The sequence below is a fragment of the Nomia melanderi genome, chromosome 2, assembly GCF_051020985.1.
Source record: "Nomia melanderi isolate GNS246 chromosome 2, iyNomMela1, whole genome shotgun sequence".
Lineage (NCBI taxonomy): Eukaryota > Metazoa > Arthropoda > Insecta > Hymenoptera > Halictidae > Nomia > Nomia melanderi.
Window position 1 is genome coordinate 6,682,994 of NC_135000.1, and position 21,646 is coordinate 6,704,639.

The 21,646-nt window shown below is 40.6% G+C and overlaps 1 protein-coding gene across 5 annotated transcripts in view; it reads right to left on the minus strand.

Annotated features, from left to right (window-relative positions):
- The window catches only part of Ecr (ecdysone receptor), a 233,166-nt gene that overhangs the window by 34,527 nt on the left and 176,993 nt on the right, over positions 1-21,646 (minus strand). Inside the window, exon 1 of one of the 5 annotated variants that reach the window (XM_031975703.2) lies at positions 2,536-4,730. The exons of the other annotated variants lie outside the window; for them this stretch is intronic. Within the exon in view, the coding sequence (XP_031831563.1) occupies positions 2,536-2,851 (316 nt within the window). The 5' untranslated portion in view covers positions 2,852-4,730. Of the gene's footprint in view, positions 1-2,535; positions 4,731-21,646 lie in introns of those variants that run through there. 5 annotated transcript variants of the gene reach the window in all.

A 21,646-nucleotide genomic window follows, 5' to 3' on the forward strand; every position in this document is an offset into this window, starting at 1 on the left:
TATTCTTTCGTGTTACAAAGCGAAAGGCTATTGGCCCAGTAAGGAAAAGATCGTAAGGATCTTTGGAAAGTGAGAAGGTCAGCTCCCTGGGAGCCAATAAACGACCTTTGAAGGTGATCGACCTGCTCGTCGACCGACATATCGCCCCCCACACCGGGTGAAGCGGCATTTTTCGAAATGTCATGTCTGATTTCCTTTTCTCCGGGTTTTATTGGTAAATTGGGTCGAGGCCAGCCGAAACGGAAAGAGAATCGACGATCCTCATAGGACCCCGTAAAGGCGGTTCGTCATCGATTGCGCCATGTTGCACCATACCTGACACCGGTTGCGCAATTCTACCATTTTCTCAACGCGCACCAGTGTCGGGAGCTTTGTTATTCGTCCGGGACGCGGCCGATCTCCCGACGTTTCATTTTCGTCGCAATTGGTGCAGCGTTATTTATGTTTCCCGGTCTCTTCCTGGAATTTTTTTATTGGCGGACACGTACTTAACCTATACGACCGGCGCATTCGAATGTCCCGCGTCATCTCGCGCAATGTATTACGATTATTCTTCGAATTTTGTAACTTTATATTGGAATTGGTAATTGAATTTTTGATTTCATTTTGCAATTAATGAAATGCGAGGATTGGATGTATAAAGTTGTTTTAAAAATGGAGGATTTGATTTGTGTCCTGTGATAATATTCGTAAAAGGGAAAACATGTGTTGCAATTTTTAGTATGTATATTGGTTATGTTAAATACTAGGTAGCTCTAGTGTTACATTTAAATTGAACTTTGAATTGTAAATTTTCGCGGAGCTCGACGCAACGGGAGATAAGATAATGGATCTGTTAACAATAATTCCTTAACATAGGAAATAGAGTACGGGACTATTAATTATCCTACATTCTCGGACAATAAGAAGATCGGTTCAATGCTAATTCACACGAGCTAATGAAAAGTTTCCTTTTGTAATCGGAATAGGAATAAATTCTTCGAATTCTGATCGTATCCTTATCAATTTTGAATTTCTCAGTTGACTTATCTCTGAAATACATTGTAGCTTTATTTCTGGAGAAACAAATAACTTCGTGGCGTTATTATTGTTCAGTAGCTTAATACACGGAGGAAACAAGTATTTTCTCAACTGTTCACGATCGTCAACGTAATTTCCACAGGAAAATAACTGCTATCGAAGGATCACTAAAAAAACTATCTTAGAACAACAAGAAAAACGAAAATTCCTCGATTTCGTTGCACCGGCTCGATGGAAACGTTTTTGCATTTCGAGACACAGCGTCGGCGGCTATAAAAACCGAACACAATGGAGATAAGATTTTAAATACACGAACGCTAAAACATTCTCGAGTTACTCTAACCGCGTCTTATCGCTCGAGAAGAAAGATAAACAGCGGCCGGCCCCCCTCGCAGTCCGCGAGACCCTGTTGCGTGCAGTCCGAGACAGTTCGAATATTCAATGAGCCGAGTCCCGCTCGAATGACACATTTTCCCGCTTTTCACTAACCACACGCAACAAATCAACCCCTCGCAACGTCCGGCGTCTCGTGGTCAGTGCCTAGAGTCATCGTCGCGAGCCCTTAAGGTCAGTTCACACCGCTGAACTAGTTTCGGAGCAGTCTCGGATTATTGAAAGTATTCAGATAAGTTTTCCAGAGATTATTTTGTAATTGATCTGTTATAGACGAACTGAAATTTTGAGAAACTTGTTTAGTTTTGATGGGGAAACTAGAAACTGTTCGCTTGATTGGTTGACAGTTCCAGAGCTGAATCGGTGGAATTCAACTGTTATCGAGAAGCTTCCACGAATCTTAATTATGAAAGATTATTGATACTCCAAGCTATTGTAACTTCGTGAACAGTGTGATCTGTTTCCTAAATTGTGAAGATTTAGAAGTAAAAAGGTTGAAGAGTTCGTTTTGTGAACACTAGAACTACCGAACAAATTGACTTTTCCAAATTTTTCTATGGAAACTTCAACAGTTTATTCATTTCTGTAGTAATCTCTCCGAGAATGATCTGTTATGTTTCTAATAATTGTTAACCCCTTGACGTACAATGACAAGTAAGACTCGCGATGAAGATTTCTAGACTAATTCAACAACAATCGATGTATTATCTCCAAATGAAATTTCCACTCGAAGTAGAATGGAAAATTTTCTCGCATTTCTTCCAAATTATCGATAGTAAAATATTACACTTAGTAGCAAAAATAAATAGTACGTCAAGGGGTTAAAGCAACCAGGAATGGGTCATTTTCATCTTTGATGCCAAGATGAATTCCTCCATAGATTCCTCCAGCCAAATTCTCAATTCGAAACTCTCGAAACTAACCGGAAACAGCACGAATCGCCGAACAAGATGAATTCCATTGTCAAACTAAAATCCAAACGTATCCGAAACCCGTTGCTTCAAAACCATTATCACAATGCGACCACCATGTGGCAGGTCTCAAGTAATACCCTCCCAAAGTCCCAAATTCCCTAAACTCTTGACCCCCGCCCAGCCCGTCCCCATTCATCAACTCACGCACCTTCGACGGCACTGGTGAACGGCGACGCAGGATCGGCGATGGTGGGCAGCACCGTGGTGGCGGTGCTGGCGCTGACGGTGGCCCTGTAGTGATCCCCATTGGGTTGGAGTCCCCTGTGAAGATCCAGGTCCCAGAGTTGCAGCTCCGCAGTTCTGACCGCAGTGTTCTCCGGCGTGGAGGGTTGGAAGTTGGGTGGGGGCGAGAGCACGCCGCTGCTGGACACTTCCGGGCTGGAGTCCTGCAGGTTGCCGGTGTGCCTGTTGCCCCATCGCCGGCGTACGCCCGCGACGGGCAGCCGAGGCACCGTCTGCAGCATCTCGCCAGCCTGCTCCACCTTCTGTACCAACGTGGTGGCGGGGGCGACAGCGGTGGAGGCGGTGTGCTGCTCCTTCGGCTCCACCGTATCAACTTTCTCTAGCGACTTCCGAGGGAAAAACGTGCCACTCGCGACGCGGTCCGTCCGACAGATCACTAGCACTTAGGGGATCCCCTGAACAACAGGTTGGGGATTGCCTCGAGCTCACGGGGAAGACGCGCGTGTGCGCTTAGAAGTTCGTTCCTCTCCGGCAGTGTTGTGTCCAACCGGTAGCGTCACTGTTTACGGTAGACCACGGTAGACACCGCTACTACGCTAGTCGTTGACCCCGATAATTCGTTCGTCGACCGAAATTGCGGCGCGCAAAGGGATACACGAGGTCAGGGCAGCCGTGAAGCATTGATTCACTGTCAAGAGTCCATGGTCCCGCCCCCCGCTCCCCGCCGAGCGGAGAGGTCTTACGCATCGGCTGCCAGTCTCGGTTGGCCGCGTTGCTGCACACACCGCACTGCTCTACGCGTGCACACGTAACCGACACGGCGCGCACACACCGGAGCCAGTCAGTAGGAGGAGGCTACTATCGTCTTCGTTTCGCCTCGGTTGCTCCCGTTTCTCTTTCTCTCTCCACCCCCTGCTCCTCCCCACGCTCACTGGCTCGCTCGCTACTCCTCGCTGTGGCTAGGCTACTCTTTCTCTCTCCCTCGGTTGGGTTCTAATGGCGGCCAGGCTGCCGCGGACTGTCGGTCATCGATGAAACGGGGTCACGATCGCGCAAAAGGGAACGCAGCAACGGGTGGGTGAGTGGGACGGAGGGAGAGAGAGAGAGGACGCAGCCAGACACACGGGGGTCTCCCCTGGACTCGCTCGGACGCGTCCGTCTCGTCTGCTCTCGCGGCAACGTCAACCAGCCGAGTAGCCGTGGTAGAAGTGCATCATTTTCACTGGCGAAATTCCCGTGCCTATCTTCCCTCCTCCTTCGTCCCCGCCCCCGCGACCACCTCCTCGGGCTCTCTTGCTCGGTTTATCTGAGACTGCGCACAATCAACGGGAACCGATGGCCAGCAGCACGGTTGTATATCGAGGTCAAACAGGCTGGACGTGTGTACACGTTCCGTTCGAGCGAGTCTCTTTTCCTCCTCGCTCCACTTTTACGCTCCGGCGAAGACACGCCGCGAGCACCACCCCGCGGACTTGTCCACTAGATCCCACGACCTGTCCTCCTACCTTTTTTCTCTCCTCCCCTTTCTTTTTTTAGCCTACCCGCTACCCTCTAGGCTATCTTCCCGAAGCAACCCGGCCGAAGTTTCTCGACCCGTGTCCTTCTCGAACCGACACCCGGTATACTTTCCCGGTTTCTCTCTCCGGCACACCGCGCTACCCGTCCTTGTCCCGCCGCGCGGGTCCACTAACCGAGACAGACGCACACACTCTCGACACCGGAGCAAGGGAGCACGACACAGCACGCACGCACTCCTGCGCGCGCGCACACTCTCTCTCTCAACACAGGTCTAGCCGCCGGAACGAACCGAACTGCGTCGTCGACGACGTTGACGTGTCCCGCGCTTCACTGGACCTCATTGTGACTGGCACACGTGCGCATCGGGACACTTCGGATCGACTCTCGTGGTTCACGGTCGGTGGTACCGTTGTCAATTCACTTGTCACTTGTCCACTGGTTGCAACGTCTAGTTTTCGGTGATCCGCGACGGATGTCTCACGGGGGATTCCATCCAGGATGCACCGGCACCGACTGACAGGAGGTTCACTCGCCAGTCGAGTCACTTCGACGTGTATCTCTGCGGAACGCGCGCACGCGCTGACCAGCGATGCTCAACCGTCGACGGTCCGCCACTGACTGAACGCGTACGAGCCTCTCTCTCGCGGCGTGCAGGCACGAGGGTGCCCGCCAGGCTCCCGCGTACCTCTCGACCGACCGTCGACCAATCAACGCGAGCCTCTAAACGCTACTTTCACTGTCGCGCGTACCCTGCACCGTAGGGTGCCCGATACCTGCGCAGCGCAAACGCAGTGCTCGACGCTGCGCGCGAGACACTCTCTTTCTTTCTCGCTTTCTGGGATCCCGTGGCTTTTTCACCCACGATTTTCGGGGAAAGGCTGCGGCTCGCCCTGTCACGGCCTCCCTGCGACCGCGTGGGTCACTTTTCCACCCCGCACTGGCGAACCACTTGCAGCGGGACCTTGGTTTACGTCGACGCTGCGTTTTCTGGGGTTCCGCGCGGCTGCCGTGGGGGTTACGATGATTTCAACCCCTTTGGCCTATGATATATTTCTCAACTCTCGTCGATACGGCTACTTCGTCGTTAACACGTTGAGTGCCATGGGGGTCAACGTTGACCCCCAATCAAATCGACTTTAGGTTCGCTCAATTGAACGATGATTATTCGAAAATATTTCTATATTATAAATAATGCTACCTACTGCAGTGACGTTCAGCTAGATCTAATTGAATTACTCGGTACTTCTGTTAACCCCTTGCCATATTATTTTCTTTTGCTACTAAGCTTATGGAATATTTTATGAACAATTTGGAAGAAATACAATGAAATCTTCCATTCTACTTGAACAGGAAATTTCAGTTGAAGATGATAAATTAATAATAGCAAAATAGTTTGCTCCGATCCGTGAGTAATGAACATTTGTTTTAAATTGACATAGTAATCTTCATTACGTGGATCACTCGTCAGTGTACGGCAAGGGGTTAAAGCAATTATGCGTTGCTAGAATCTTCTTTGAGTATTCGTGGTTCTGAGTATATTTGCTGTCTGGTTTGAAACTCGTAAGGTTATTTCATTGTGTGGTTAATATTATTATTACTATTGTTATGTTATTGTTTTATTAGGTACTTAAGATCACTGTAATTTAATTGGATATTTAATGTCAATGCTACTTAATTCCATTGAATTCGACTTTAGTTTTAGCAGTTTAGATCGTCTTAGAATTGCACACAGGTTTTCATATGATGGAGATCTTTATGGAATTATTTTTTAAATACGCTGTGACTCTTTATAACAGGTAGACTGTAGTGTGTCTGGAGTAGTTAGGACATAAGCAGCTCCTGTGATAGTTGGCTAATGAGTTTGCATGCTACCTGTGGTAAATGACAGGCAGCGGAACTCCGTTTATGTAGACTCATTGAGGGACTAACTTTTTGCGCTGTTTGTGACTTGTCATTTGAATAAGTGGAGCTTGGATTCTTTTTAAGAATCTTTTCAAACCACGACGATTTTTATGAGCTTGCCAGTGACTTGCGGGAACAGTAATTTGGAGTCTAGTGAATTCATTCATTTGCTTGAATAATGAAGATAGCGAAATTATTCTAATTCTCTTTGCAGTTTAGATAATGCATAAAATAATCAAGTGTTTATAGAAGAAATATTAGAAATTAGATATTTCAGCTGTTTCTAGAATGTACAATATAATTCTAGTTGATTAGAATAATCAAACAATTAAGTCTATCATTCCATATTCAAATTTGACTCTCAAAGACCGTCACCTCTTCAAAACGAGTACGCTCGAAATAAACGTCGAAACATTTGAAAACGAGCACCGCGATACATCGATTCCTCGAAAGTCTCGAACCGTCGATTTTTCCACTTAACGAACGCCCCGTGCCTGGCCGTTCTATTTTTCCGGATAATCCGCGCGACCGGACGCGCGGGGTTAGAATACATGTGCATTCCTCGGATCTTTTTTTATCGCGTTCGCGATAAAAATGCGAACAACAAAAGGCCCGTGTCAAAGGTCGGGGCGCTGACTAAGAATCGAGGACGATAATTCGATGGGAAAGACGAGGAATCGCGAGGAAGAAAATGCTCCTCGAAATCGAAATGTTTTCGATTGTTGTCCCTCGCAGGATCTAATCCGACGAACGAATTTTACATAATTCAAAATATAATTATTTTAGCATCAAATTTACGGACGTTTATTCTGCACTTTACTCTATTGTTTCTAGAAAGCTACGTGTTCATATGCAATGCGAAAGTTGTAGCTTCGAAACCAGAGTATTACAATATGTATTCGCATAATTGATTTAAACTGTTAATAATGTTGAACAAATTAGGTATCCGTCAAATCTAGTGTAAATTGATTTTTCAGGGTACTCAAAATGTATCGCAAAGGTAAATCAAAATGAAATTCTCGATAGAAGAAAGTTTAATAATAAAATTGAATTTCTAGTGATCAATTGACTGTTTCTTCGACATGTAGTTTAAATTTCAAGCATCTTCCTGCTTTTTCTGATTTGAAAATGGCTGACGCTTGAATGTAGAACATGACGTGCCTTGTTTTAGGTTGAATGGAGCTCTCAATGACTCATTAAGTATAATGAATTATAATCTTATATTAAGAAATGTTTTAATCATTTTCGTTGAATAATAATCCTCGAATAACAATAAAAATTAATTCCTATAAAATGATGAAAATTGCAATATGTTATCCAATGCGATTCGCTGATTCAGATGCTAAAGTAATAATTCCCATTGAAAACTTAATTAACAAACTTTTCGACAAACGTCTAAAGAAACTAGAAATAAACTATTGCTACAATTTTCAGCAACTAAATATCAATCATATTAAATTCTCGATAGTTCTAGCATTAATCAAAATGACTAATTTCCTTGTTTCGTAATCATTTATATCGCAAGAGCACCGAACACCGAAATGATATTCAAAACAGTTTCACTCAAATACAACGAATATCTGAAAAAAACTAAAAATAATCTATTTTCAGATTGAAACAATCCAATTTTTATAGAGATTATATGTAAATTACATTAAACACTCGATCGTTCTGTTGTTGCATTATTCCACTTCTCCTCCCACGTTGATCAATTCGACGAACGAATGACTCAATTACCGTGACCCGTCGAGAAATCGTTCCCTTGAACCGGAAAACCGCGCCAGTATCATTGTGGGCGGAAGATTCACGCGGAAAATCTTCCGCGATCGTACGGATTTTACTACGACGCCTCTTCCCCCTTTCCCCTGACCACTTCGCCAAGCGAGTTCTCGATTATTCACGCCTCCGTGCAATCGGCGCGGATTGCATTCACATTTGCATTCTTTACCGGGACACGTCGAGAACTCGTTTAGCCGGCCGGACGCGGCAGAGAAACGTTCGTAACGTCTTCAGACAAGGATTCCCATGAATTTTAGGTGAAACTGAGGCTCGGGATTATACCAGCTGTTTGTTTCTTTTTTTTTAGGGTTGTACGAGTCGATTTTTGCAAAAAAAACGAGTATAATCTGTGTAATATTGAATAATAGTAGAATTTATCGAACAAATATTATTCGATTTGTTTGAATACCAATTAAGTGTTATTTCTGTGTCATTAGTGATTATTAGAGAAAATTTTGATGAAGAATATGTGTAGAGTTTCTCTAATTTTCAATGAATTATTAATAAAGTAGATAACGCTAACTGTAATTGGCTACGGAATAAAGGTGAACGATTTATATGATGAATTTGGCTTAGTTGAGACAGAAACGAAAGAAAGACATTGGAAAACTGATTAATCGGAGAATATAAGAATTGATAGAAAGTTGGATGGGCGAGAGAAAATGTGGAATTATTATTGAAAGTTTAATAAGTTCACTGCGTTTGGTATACATGTTATTTTAAAGATTGAAATGTAAAACTAATTGGAGTTAGAAAACTAATTCTAAAACATTGAATCAGAAAACTAAATTTTCCAACGATTAAGTAGAAAACTAATTCTTTCAATGATGAATTATTTATTTTCTCAGATGAACGCGTAATTCTTCTTTGTTTTGATTAATATGCGTTTGATTAATACAAAAATCACTTTTTCATTGTATTGTGCATAAAACGAGAGATTTCTACAACTAAATTCCACAGTTAACAGGCTCACCATTTGCCATATAATGACAACTGACACTCGTGACGAAGATTTCCCTATTAACTTAATAAAAATCAATGTTCTTCATTGTCCACGGGTCAAAGCGAACAATTATTTTCCTATTGCTAATGTGGTATCTCCAAAGTAAATGTCCACTTCTATTTGATGAGTCGTGGTACGTTAATGTCAAAAAAGAAAAAGAAACAGAAACATAAAAATAAAATGGAACGGAAACAGAAAAAGAAAAAGAAAAAGAAAAAGAAAAAGAAAAAGAAAAAGAAAATGAAAATGAAAATGGAAATGAAAATGAAAAGGAAAGAGAAAAGAAACAAAAAATAAAAATAAAAGAGAAAAGTAAAAGAAAATCATGTTAATTGCAAAATAAGATCCCGACCACCCCGTTCATCCACCCGGCACCGAAATTCCTGAATTATATCGAAAGCCACGGCTTCATTGAAAACGGGGTCACGGGCCACAGGTTGTGTGCATCGGTGATCTGCGACATTCACCGTTGCTTCCCCGGTGAAAACGTCGAGGGCGAGGTGAACCAGCGTGCCTGTATACGTTTGTGTGCGGCGAGCGGCGCAGGTGTGTCGGTGTCCGAGCGCATGCGCCCCCGTTGGCATTTATTCAGGGTGTAACAGGTGGGTGACGTCACTAGGCTAGGGTAGCAAACCGCTGCCCTCCCCCCTGACCCCCAGGTAAGTTAACCCTTCGAAGATGAATGCCGTCATATCGCCTTTCAGACGGTAGGACCTCCGTTATACGAACCCACGATGCATTTTTAACCCTTCGCGGTCGAGGATTCCTTTGACGCGTTGGAAACCTTCGGCAGCGAATTATATATGTGAATATATGAATATTTAAATTGACAATTCCATCGTGATTCTATTTTGCACGGTCAAGATACTTTCCAAGATATTTCCCTTGTATATTTGTCATCGACACGTCAAGAGACTGGGAAATACTTCTGTTTACCTTCAATATGAAGTTCTTATATTTATATTACTATAAATTTAATTACTATAAATATAATATCATATAGTTTATATTATTATAAATTTAATTACTATAAATATCATATAATATAATTTATATTACTATGAATTTAATAACTATGAATATAATATAATACAATTTATATTACTATAAATATAAGAACTTTTTCATATCGGAAGTAAAGGGAAGTATGTTCGAATTTCTCGACGTATCAGTGATGAATAGTTTAATCGTAGTTAACGTCTTTCATGGCTAATCCTTTTTGTGCAGGATAAATATCAGAATTTATAGGAAGAGAAGTGTGCATTTAAAATTAGGGAAACTTCGTTTCGAAGATTTTAATATTCTTTTCAACGATTAAAAAGTGAAGAACGAAAAACGACGCCTACATTTCAAATCAAAGCTGCAAATAAATTCTTTAAACAACAGATCAGCGCAGAACTGATTCCAGAAAATAGTCCTCGAGAGTCAACAGGTTATCCGAAAATCTGGAAATTTTCGGATCCAACGGAGTCGTGCTTGAACTTGAAATTAATTGGAGCTCCATGCAGACGTAAACGTTTCGACAAGAGCGCACCGAACATCTGCACACTTATGCGCGGCGGTGTGTTTGAATTGCGTCAGCAATGATCTCGTTGTAAAACGCGATAGAGATTCGCCGAGGACGCGTGGGTGTCGCTTCGCCCAGCCACGGCTATCGGGGGTGGGTCACGGCCACAGAAACGGGGACAACCCTCGGCTCACCCTGGCGGGCCTGGAAAAGCGGTTGCAACCCCTACCACCCGTTATAGAATGACTTCGGAAAAGTTGGACACTCTGTCATCACTTCCGAAAATTCGGATTTTGAATCAAATGTCGCTACTCTAGCTATTTCTTCACGCAAATTGCAAAAGGTTATCGTACGTAATTGTTATAATTACCGAAGTGGTCTAAGTGAAAATTTAAAAAATGAGTTGATCAGATATTTCGCATTATATTTTAAACTAAATTAAAAGAAGATATATGGCTTAGAGCACTTTCATAATTATGGATATATATATATATATTATTAGACTAATTAACGCTAGAACTACCGAGCGTTTGATATGATTAATATATAATTGCTATGAAAATTGTGGCAATAGATTATTTTTTAGTTTCCTGAGATATTTATTATAGTGTTTCAGTGAAAGTGTTTGTTTTGAATATTATTATTTGAGAAAGAAAATCAGATTTTACTGGCACGTAGTGATGACGTATAAATATAGGATTAATGAAATGTTCTAACAGGAAAGTTTGTGAATATTCGAAAGTTGAGTCTGTTGGTTTCAGTGACAATTTGGAATATTTAATTATTGTCGGAAAATTTGGAACACCCTGTATAGAAATAATACATTTCGCATCCTGCGTCCCAATTTTCGGTTCCGTCCGTCTGGTCACCCTACCCGCATCGGAACACCCTTCGGTCAGCTGTACACCGGCAGGATTCCTTTTTCTAAAAATAGGACCGTGAAAGAAAGTTGGCCTGGGGTCTAGGTCGTTGGGTAAAGCCGGGTTCAACGACAGAAATCCCTCGGCCGGGAAGCTGAGGCCGCGTTAAGAGCCTGGCTTGGCTGGATTTTCAGTGGAAAGTACACAGAACATTCAAATGCGCGTCATTTTGAGAAATATTGGGAAGTATTGTGAAACATTGGGAAACATTGAGAAATTAGGGGAGACAGGTGTATTTACTAGTTTCTTTTGTCTAATTTAAATGAAGTTTTGCTTCAGTTGCTTCAAATAACAGTTAAGGAGAATGTTATAGTTACTGTAGAAGCTGTTCTCTAAAAAATTATTGTACAACAATTAAGAAAACTACTCAAGTTACTGCAGAAGCTGTTTCTTCAAAAATTATTGTACAAAAATGAAAGAAACTATTCAAGTTACTATAGAAGCTGTTTCCCCAAATTTGTTCTACAAAGATAGTTGCCATATGTCTCTTTTTCCAACTTTATCCAATTTTTCTCACATGATACTCCACAATAAGGGGTGAATACGGTGTTCGCGCGCGCGCGCGTATGGACGAACGGAAGACGTCGAAACGAACGCCTATTACAGGGAGTGCGCGATGCGTGACTAATGGAGGCGGCCGTAAAAAGAATCGTGCGAGATGCTAGGAATTCATTCAGCAGAAGTCGAACGTATTCAGGCTAAGCCTTTAATAACAGGGGATTTTAAAGGTCGCCGCCGCCTCGCACCGTGAACGATTTCACTCGGCCTGTTGCGCGGATTCCTCCGCTGATTGAAATTTCACGTGGGGCCGCCAATGTAACAGAATCTAAATTTCAGGGATACTGGTTTGCCCATTTCTTTTCCTGGAAGATTATTCGTCACAGAAAATTACTGTTTTAAGGAAACTATTGTTTCTAAGAAATTATTCTCTTAAGGAAATTATTTTTTCTAGAAACTTTTCCTCTCTGAAATTATTATTATTATTTTTAGGAATTATTATTTACAGAGAATTATTATTTTTAGGAAATTATTATTTATAGAGAATTATTCTCTCTAAAACATCGTTATTATCGAAAATTACTCTTTGCAGAGAATTAATCTCTGCAGAAAATTACGCTGCCTAGAAACAAAATTAAAATTGCACCACAAAGGAAATATGTCCACAATCGATTATTCCAATCCTTTACATCAATGTATTAAATGTCCTCGAGGACAAATTGTAAATTATCTGGACGAAAATAGAATAAAATGAATATCAGAACAAGCAATACTGAAAGTGAACTCAATTCCTTTTTCTTCCGCATTGAGAATTTCCGCGGATCATTGCGGCGAAAGAGACTTTTCCGACAGGACGTTTCTTCTGTCTCGCGAGGAAGGAAAAACGCGTCGACCTCGATCGTCGGAAAAAAGGGGGAAAAACTCGAGGCGAAGCCGATCTGAATTCCAAATGAGCGATTTTCGTAGGAATAAAAAAGAATCTTTGCAAATCGTTCATTATGTAACTAATTTGCTAATGTAAATTCTATTGTCGCTGAAATGATGAATAGTCAATCAGCTCGTGCTACCTGTTTTTTGCAATTCAATCTATTGAACTTGCGTACCGTTTATTTTATTATTCTCATATAATATTTATACCAAATAATTCGAACAAATAATTTGCTTCATCGTAATGTCATGTGTTGATTACTTTTTTAACTTGAAATTTAATTTGCACGATTATTTAATGTCGCCTTATCTAGTTGGAAACATTGTTTTATTGAAGATTGTTTTCAACTAATTAATGCAAATAAATAATTGTACAAATTAAATTGCAAGTAACCAATTAATTTCAAATAATTCAAAAATAATCCTTTTTCAATATTTTTACCATAAAACTGTAATCACGTGATCACTAAATATAGATCACTCTTTTCTATCATTCAATTTCATTTTCCTCGAGCAACAAAGGGATTTCTATTTTTGAAATACACCATTTATATTAAATAAATCAAATAAATAAATTTCCAGCTGTCATAACATCATTTGTTCATTACTTTAATTCGGAATATAATCTCCCAATTATTTCACAGTAATTTCAAATCATTCAAAAGCCATCCTCATTTCAAACCGTTTACCATGAAACTATAATCACGTGATCAATTCTAAATATAAATCACTCCTTTACATCGTTCAATTTCATTTTCTTCGCGTAACAAATGAATATTCGCCGCGTGTTCCGGACGAATTCAATTAAACGAGAACAAGGAACGAGCCAGGAAGAAGAGAGATACGCGGTGTACAGAGAACGGTGGTCAAAGATCTCAGGTTTTGCGGCCGGGCAACGAGGAAACGGGCACCGCAACGATTCCGCGGCCTCGCCGGATCGTTTAGCGTCGTTCACGAGCGAGCCTTAATCACGGTGACCTCGTGCCACTGTTTACGAGCGAGCCGGCACCGCGCTGATTTTACGTCATCGATTTTACCTTTCGTCGACCGAGTCTCTCGCGCGCGCAACGACATCGTATTTATTATTAATATCATGCGCGCACGCTATTCCGCCGCGCGTTGCGCATTCCGCGGCTGCATCGCGTACGACGGAACGAGAATAAGCGAGCAACATATTGCGGCTAGCGATGGAAAATATCGATTTTTCTCCGTTGCGGTTTGGAATTCGGAATCCGAGCGGGGCTCGTTCGATTCGTTACAGACGCAGGAAAATTGCCTGATCTGATTTTCTCGTAGGAAGCTGTCCTCGCGAGGAATTCGCGTTTGAAGCTGTTTGAAACTGTCCGCGTGCTGCAAACTATAACCGTCTACAACGGAAGATATCGACTTTTTTCGGTTGCGACTTGGAATTTCGAAGCCGAATGGAGCTCGTTCGATTCGTTGATCGCAAACGCAGGAAAATCATCTGATTCAGTTTCCTCGTAGGAGGTCCTCTTCGCGAGGAATTAGCGTTTGAAGCTGTTTAGTGCTCCTCACGTATCGCAAACTACAACGTCTCGCGGCGCAAAAAATCGACTCCTCTCGGTCCCAGCTTGGAATTCCAAATCCAAACGAAGTCGGTTCGATTCCTGAACTAACCCCGCGCGAAATCCATCTGATTCATTTTCCTCGCACGACGCTTCCTTCGCGAGACAATGGCGCGAGAAACAACTCGCGCAACCTTTCCCCTTCAACGTCGAATATCTCGAGAACACGTCGTCGCGCGAGAAACCGCCAAGACACGTTTCCGACGCAATTTCTCACGGAGAATCGTTTACTTAGCCCACCCACTTCAAAACGTCGCGCTCCGAGCATGCAAGATCGATTCAGTCGGCTTCTCTAACCACGACTTCGAAGACTGACATGATCATCGAGAATCCTCTCGAACGAAAAGAGTAAATACATCGTCATGAAACTTCGCGGCGTAGCGTGTCAATGTCCAAAGAACGTGCGTGAACTTTTTTCGCGCAAGAATAATCACGTTCTTCGAAGTCACGGCGGTTTTTTAGCGTTACGAAGTTCCGCCCGATCGTCGGAGCAAGAAGACCGCATGACGTTCATTGATATAATCCGAGAAACGCGTCGAATGGCAGTGGTGAGCTTGGGAGGAGACAACGGTGAACCGGTGATGCAAGGCAGAAGGCGTAGGCCTTGGCGATCGTAATCGTTAGTCACCGATAATACTGCTAACGAGGCCTCCAGCGTGTATATTCATGCGCAGGCCGCGGCAAAAAAGCTGTCTCTCGTGCTCTTGACACCCGGTCACCCCTTTGCCGTTGCACAATCACCGTCTCCGCGCCATGTTTCCACCTTGCCTATTCTCGCGTCTCATTTCCAGAGCGTGGGAACGCCGCAGTTTTTCCTGTCCGGTGTCGCCAGCCGATTAGACCTCAGATTTTCGCCGAATCAAGCCTTTAACACTTTTCAGGCCAGAATCTTCTTAAGGTATTCCAAATTTAGAAGAAAAATGAAGTATTGGAACCTCCGAGGAAGCTGAATTTTGAAGTTTGTTTCAAAATATTCGAAAGATCTGCTGTAGAAACTCAAATGATGCGTAGAGTTCATTCAATTTTCACGCGGAATCAAGCCTTCAACTGGATTCCTTGTCTCGCAATTATCTATATCTCAGAAGCACCGAACATTCGAAGTAACATTCAAAACAAATACTTTCACTGAAATACTATAACGAATATCTGAAGAAACTAAAAATAATCAACTATTACAATTTTTATAGGAACATAGCATCCTAATGTAATCAAGAGGCTCGCTGCATCAGGATCAACAGGTGAGCTGATTTTTCGCTCGCTCGCGGCTGCCTCGGCGACCAAAAGGCGACTATTGGCAAGCAGAACCGCGTATTTCTGGAAGGAAGCTGACGATGAGTCATTTTTCAGCAAACGGATCGGTTTAAGGTTCATTCGCATTTCTTCCGTTTGCACACGTGCGGACGATAGACGACTATCAGCTAAAATGCATCGCTCCTCTCTCTTTCCCTCTCTTTCGTTCTTTTTCTTTCTCTCGCGTCACTGTTTCTCTCCCTCTCTCTCGCCACGATTCCGACAACGTGACATCAAGTAAACGAACACCGAGCGTCGTGTTATTTTTAGTGCGCCTCGACGTGCATGAATATTTTCGATTTTTCGTGCCAACGTACTTCGCCGCGTTGCAAATCATTCTGCGACATGTGACGCGACCGCAATACACACGAACGTACTTTTTCTTACTCGGCACTGCTACTTTTTTCATTTAAGCGAGGACACCGACTACGGGCGTACTAAATTTAGGTAAGCTTGGCGAAATTTTTTGTTAATAACTATCGAGCGAAAAATTGAGGGATTTTTTTTCTCAGAATTTTTCGGGGCTTGAAGATTCTTCAGGTATACTCAGAAATTCTGAAATACTTCCTGAGTTTTTCAGATATTTCCTGAAATTCCGAGATATCTTCAGGATTTTTAAGATATTTAGATATTTTTAAGTATTTTCAGATATGCTCAGATATTCTCAGACATTTTCAGACATTCTCAAATATTCTCAGAATTTTTCAGAATTTTTCAAATATTCTCAGATATTCTCAGATATTCTCAGATATTCTCCGAATTTTTTACAATTTTCCAAATATTCCCAGGAACCTCCCTCGCATTTTAGGAGATTCCACGAGCCTCCCCATGCATTTCAAGAAAATCAGCTAACAATGGCCGCAGGTAGCACGTGCGCGACCCGCTGTAAGTCCGAAACAGGGATGAATCCCTGAATCCCTGACCCGAAAGCGGAGCTCGTTCGTCCCGGTTCCCGGACAGAGACGAAGTCGTCCTCCTCCTTCCACCACGCAAAATCCTAGGGTAGCTACACCTGAGACGAGAGAGAGGGAGAGATAGATGGGCCAAGGTCGCGAACACTGGGTGAGAAACTTGGAAAGGGGTGCGAGGAGTGCCGAGTGGCGAAGGAAGAATACGAACAGTTTCAGAACCAGGCGAAATTCCGAAGAGAAATTCCCTGTACTATTCAAACCTACTGCATTCTTCATTTTTCGAAATTATTCAGAAATTATATGCTGCTTATAACATGATCTGTTTCTGTTTATTTTCTCATAAGAATTTGTTATTTTTCACATATGTAATTTTTTAATTTTTCAGATATTCTCAGATCTCAGACATTTTCAGGTATTCTCAGAATTTCCATTTACATTCGTGTAACTTTTGGTGCTAAACGAAATCTCAGATTCCGATCATTCTGTATAGTTCGATAACAAACATGCAAATTATCAACATTCCCTGTAGTTAATTTTATAATCGTTATAAAGTCAGTTCAAAATACACAACCAAACTTGGATAATAATTTTAAGATCAAATTTCAGGTGTCTTTCGACATAAATCTGCATGTCTTTAACCCTTAGCACTCCAGATGGTTTCATAACGTGTCGGCAACTCCTACCAATTTTGACGGTAGTCCTACTGAAAATTAACAATGTTATAACATTTCTTAATACCCTTCTTAGTACAAACTTTGTATATCTGGAAGATCTAATCTTAAGGTAGTTTTCTTAATATTCATTAAAATATTTAATATTACAACTGGTGCAATATTGGAGCCTACAGAGTTCAAAGGGTTAAATTATTACTGAGTTATTAAACTACTATCATTAATAATACACATTTCAGAAATCACTTATTTTCTAGTACTTGCCACTAGTAGTGTTTTACAAACCATTAACCCTTAGCACTCCAGGTTGTTTTGTAATCTATCAGCAACTGAAACTAATTGTTATAGTATTTCTAGCGAAAATGAGAAACGCTATAACATTTCTTCGACCTTTTATTTTCCTTATTACAAAATTCGTATGTGTGGAGAATCGAATAATTTTAGGGTAGTTTCTTTAAGATTCATTAAAATATTTAATATTACAACTGGTGCAATACTGGAGCCTACAGAGTTCAAAGGGTTAAGTTAACCCTCTGTAGGCCCATGTAACTTTGTAGTCGCATGTCAGTATATTGGAATCTTGTCGATTTATTTCATTTTGCACTCAAAGTGGTGAATAAAATTAAGTAATCAGTTAACTTAAACTTTTATACGCTCAGACGTGAAAGTTTCACGTCATTGTAACTTGAAAGTTACAAAATATACTCGTTTGAAGAAATTATTGAAACTATTGAATACATTGTTAATTCGTATTCATAAGTGGATATTTATCAATTTTTTATTGCATAGATTTTGTTATAATCACAAACAAAAATTCGGCCCATAGAGGGTCAACACGAGAATACGAAAATCTACGAGTCCCGTCGGTTAACTGTTAAAAACCATGGAAATCGTCGCGTCTGCAAGTTGACCCTGTCCCGTTTCTAGGATCGCGGGGGGCGCGTGCGCGAGCGCAGGATCAGTCCAAGGATCAACCAGGTGGAGAGAGACCGGCTGGCTGGTGTGCCCAGCAGCCCTAACCTCGATTCGAAGGCCCGCGGCGGGACACACCTGACCTGGATCAACCTAGAAACCGAGTATCCGGGGATGACCGGCACCTTGTTTCGGGTTCAAGTTCAAGGCTACCCCCTAGCCGGGTCAGGAAGCCGTTTTCCTGGGGCTTCCAGCTGAAAACGCATCGAATTACGGCGTTCTCGTAATTAGCACATTTACCGACGTTTATTCTACACTTTATTCTATTGTTCCTAGGAAACTACGCGTTCCTCTATATAAATCGCGAAAATTAACTTCAACGTAAGAGTATTGCAATGCAATCAAAATCGACTTAAACTTTTAGTATATAATGTTGAAAAAATTCAGTGATCGTCGAGTTGACGGGTTTTGTGAATCTAGTGTTACAGTAATGTTTTTCTTAGTTTTACGGGAGGTTATGGGAAGATGAAGTTAATTGATTAATATATAGTATTTTTAATAGTATAGTAATACTCGCTTAAATCTTGGAATTTCGGGGCCAGGAGAATTTAACCGAGCAGGAAAGACAGGAGGAAGCTATCTGTTTCTAGGAACTGACTCGAGTAGAGTTTGGTAAAGGTAGAGAATCGATATAGTGAGTGGAAGTGGGATAGATAGTCTGAAAACTGAGGGTTGAGACGCGGGACTTCAAAGCGACGCCGTGTCCGTTAATTTGCAAATATGTAATGAAGCATTATGATGCTTGAAGAAATCCTCGCCCACATTATTTTTCAATATTGTTACATTCGACTGAAAAATATAGGAATACTTTTGTAAATAAGAAAAGGATTATATTGCTCGAAGAAATTCTCGGTCAGATTATTTTCCAATATTCTTACACTGGACTGAAAAATATAGGAATACTTTTGTAAATAAGAAAAGGATTATAATGCTCAACAAAATTCTGATCCACATTATTTTCCAATATTGTTACGTTTGACTTAAAATTTTGACTTAAAACAAAACTAATTTTTGAAATAAGGAAAGGATCATAGTATCTGATGAAATTTTCGTCCACATTATTTTTCAATATTGTTACATTCGACTGAAAAGTATAGGAATACTTTTTGCAATAAGAAAAGGATCATAGTATTTGAAGAAATCTTCGTCCACATTATTTTCCAATATTGTTACATTCGACTGAAAAATATAGGAGTACTTTTAGCAATAAGAAAAGGATTATATTGCTCGAAGAAATCCTCGTCCGCAAGTCGACAACTGATACATCCGTCGATTTCATTCGAATAATTCCGCGAGTCATCGTCGCAGTAAATAAACTGAGATTTTTATTAGGTTTCTCGGTCGCAAGGTTCACGATCGCCGCGAGACCGTGTCCGGAGGCCGGAGAATGAAAGTAAATCGAAAACGTGCGGCTGAGAGGAAGTCCAACAGGAGGATGTCATCTGCTCGTAACACATTCTCGCTCCTCCGCAATTATGCATTGTGTTCATCGGCACAAAAGAACGGCGACGCAATCGAAACACGAACCGTCTCGAACCTCTTTGACTAACCTCGAAACCACCATTATGTATTCCATTTTCTAAAAATTCCATTCTTCATTATTTTTAACATCAAACTTGAAACGTCAATTATTTAGATTACAATATTTCAAAACCTTCTTGTGCATTTTCATAATTTCTTCAGCAACAACCGGAATTGAAATATAATTCAAATGAAATGAACTGTCGATAGAAGAAATTTTGTTTTGTAAATTATTATATAGAAATTCTAAATCTTCCAATCAGACATTATTTTTTAGGATTCAAACGGTGTTGCACTTCAATTCTGTTAGCAGATTATTTGATTTACATTTTAAATATATTTTATTATATGTTTCAATTTTTTGCGTTATTTCATTACAATATACAACATAAAACTTAGAACACCATATATTACAATAAAATAACGTAAAAATTGAACCATTGCGTAGTACAACAAAATACATTTAAACAAGAACAACTTAAATATCAAAAATCTGACAAAATGAAACTGCAACACCGTTCGAATTCTGAAAAATAATTTCACCATAATATACAATACTTCAACGTTACAATTCTTATTATAATGTAATCTTATTATTTCAATATCTCAAATGCACTATGCACATTTTAAATGTTACAGTGAACATAAGTGAACTCGGCGAATATCATATATTTCATGTTTATCGAGTAAACTCGCGTATCAAACGATCGAGAACCAGATGACACGAGACGGTCAGCAATGACTGGTAAAAATACCGGTCGAGTGAGTAATTCTGTGGAAGGAGCCAGGAGACGGGCAGCTCGGTGACAAAAGAAAACGTGAGTCGATCGGTTGCACATGCACCTCGAATGGCCTTGAACAATCGCTTCCCAGTGAAACCGGTCGCTTCTTTTTCTGCGCGACAACTGACAGACTTCGAGTCTCTTAACTTCTCACCCTTTACATCCGAAACTTCCGTTTCAAAAACTTTGGGGGGAAAACAGAATTTCTGCTAGTGAACAGACTGATGTTATTACTTTCAATTCGATATGATAATTGGAAAGTGTTGTTTGGTATAGTTTGGTTATAGTTGGTGTATGGAAATTTAAAAAATGAAATATTGAAGCTTAAGATTAATAAACTTATTATGAATATATTATAATAAATTATAATAAACTTATGATTAATTCTTATTTCTCATATTCTTTAATTTGTACATACAGACATCTAATTAATGACATTTCATTTAGATTGATATTAGAAAATATTCTACTTGATTAATGATATTTAATTTGGTATAATATTAGAAAATATTCTTTGATAGTCGATATTATCATATAATAAGTTCACTAGCCGCGAATTCTTATTATTCGTTTCTTTTAATTTGTACGTACAGACATTTAATTAATGACATTTCATTTAGATTGATATTAGAGAATATTCTTTGCTATACTACATTAACATATAAATTTAATGTTTCAATTTTTATTCCAACAGTTTCCTATTCACAGACGGATTATTATATCGCAAGTATTTAATAAATATGGAAATTCCTACTCCCCTAACGTGCAAATTAACCAAATTCGCGAATTATCACTTATGAATATTCGATCATGTGCTCTATAAACAATCAGCCTTTCCCGTTCATATATAAATGATCGGAATAAGTGCACTGTGTCGGTCTAGTAAAAACAGAAAAGAAACTTCGGATTAACGTACCCGATCAAGCGTTCCACGAAACTGTTTGTTCTCCCGCAATGGAAATTTATGGAAATATAGACATTTATAGAATTAAAGCGAGACTTACTTCCTCCATTAACAGTTCGATTACGTCAAAAACGAAATAAATACGCCTGTCGCGCATTACCGCTATTTATGAATGCATAAATCGGCCGGTTAATTATATCAAAATATCGTATTTTCCGTATGCACACCGGATGCACTAATATTGACGAATAGCCGCGAGAAAAGGAACAGAAGAATTTCGATTAAAATTTAACCCTATTGCGATACTCGGTTTTATCAGTAAGTTTGACATTTTATTGAAAAAATAGGACGTATATACTGACAGTAATGATTATTAGACAATGTC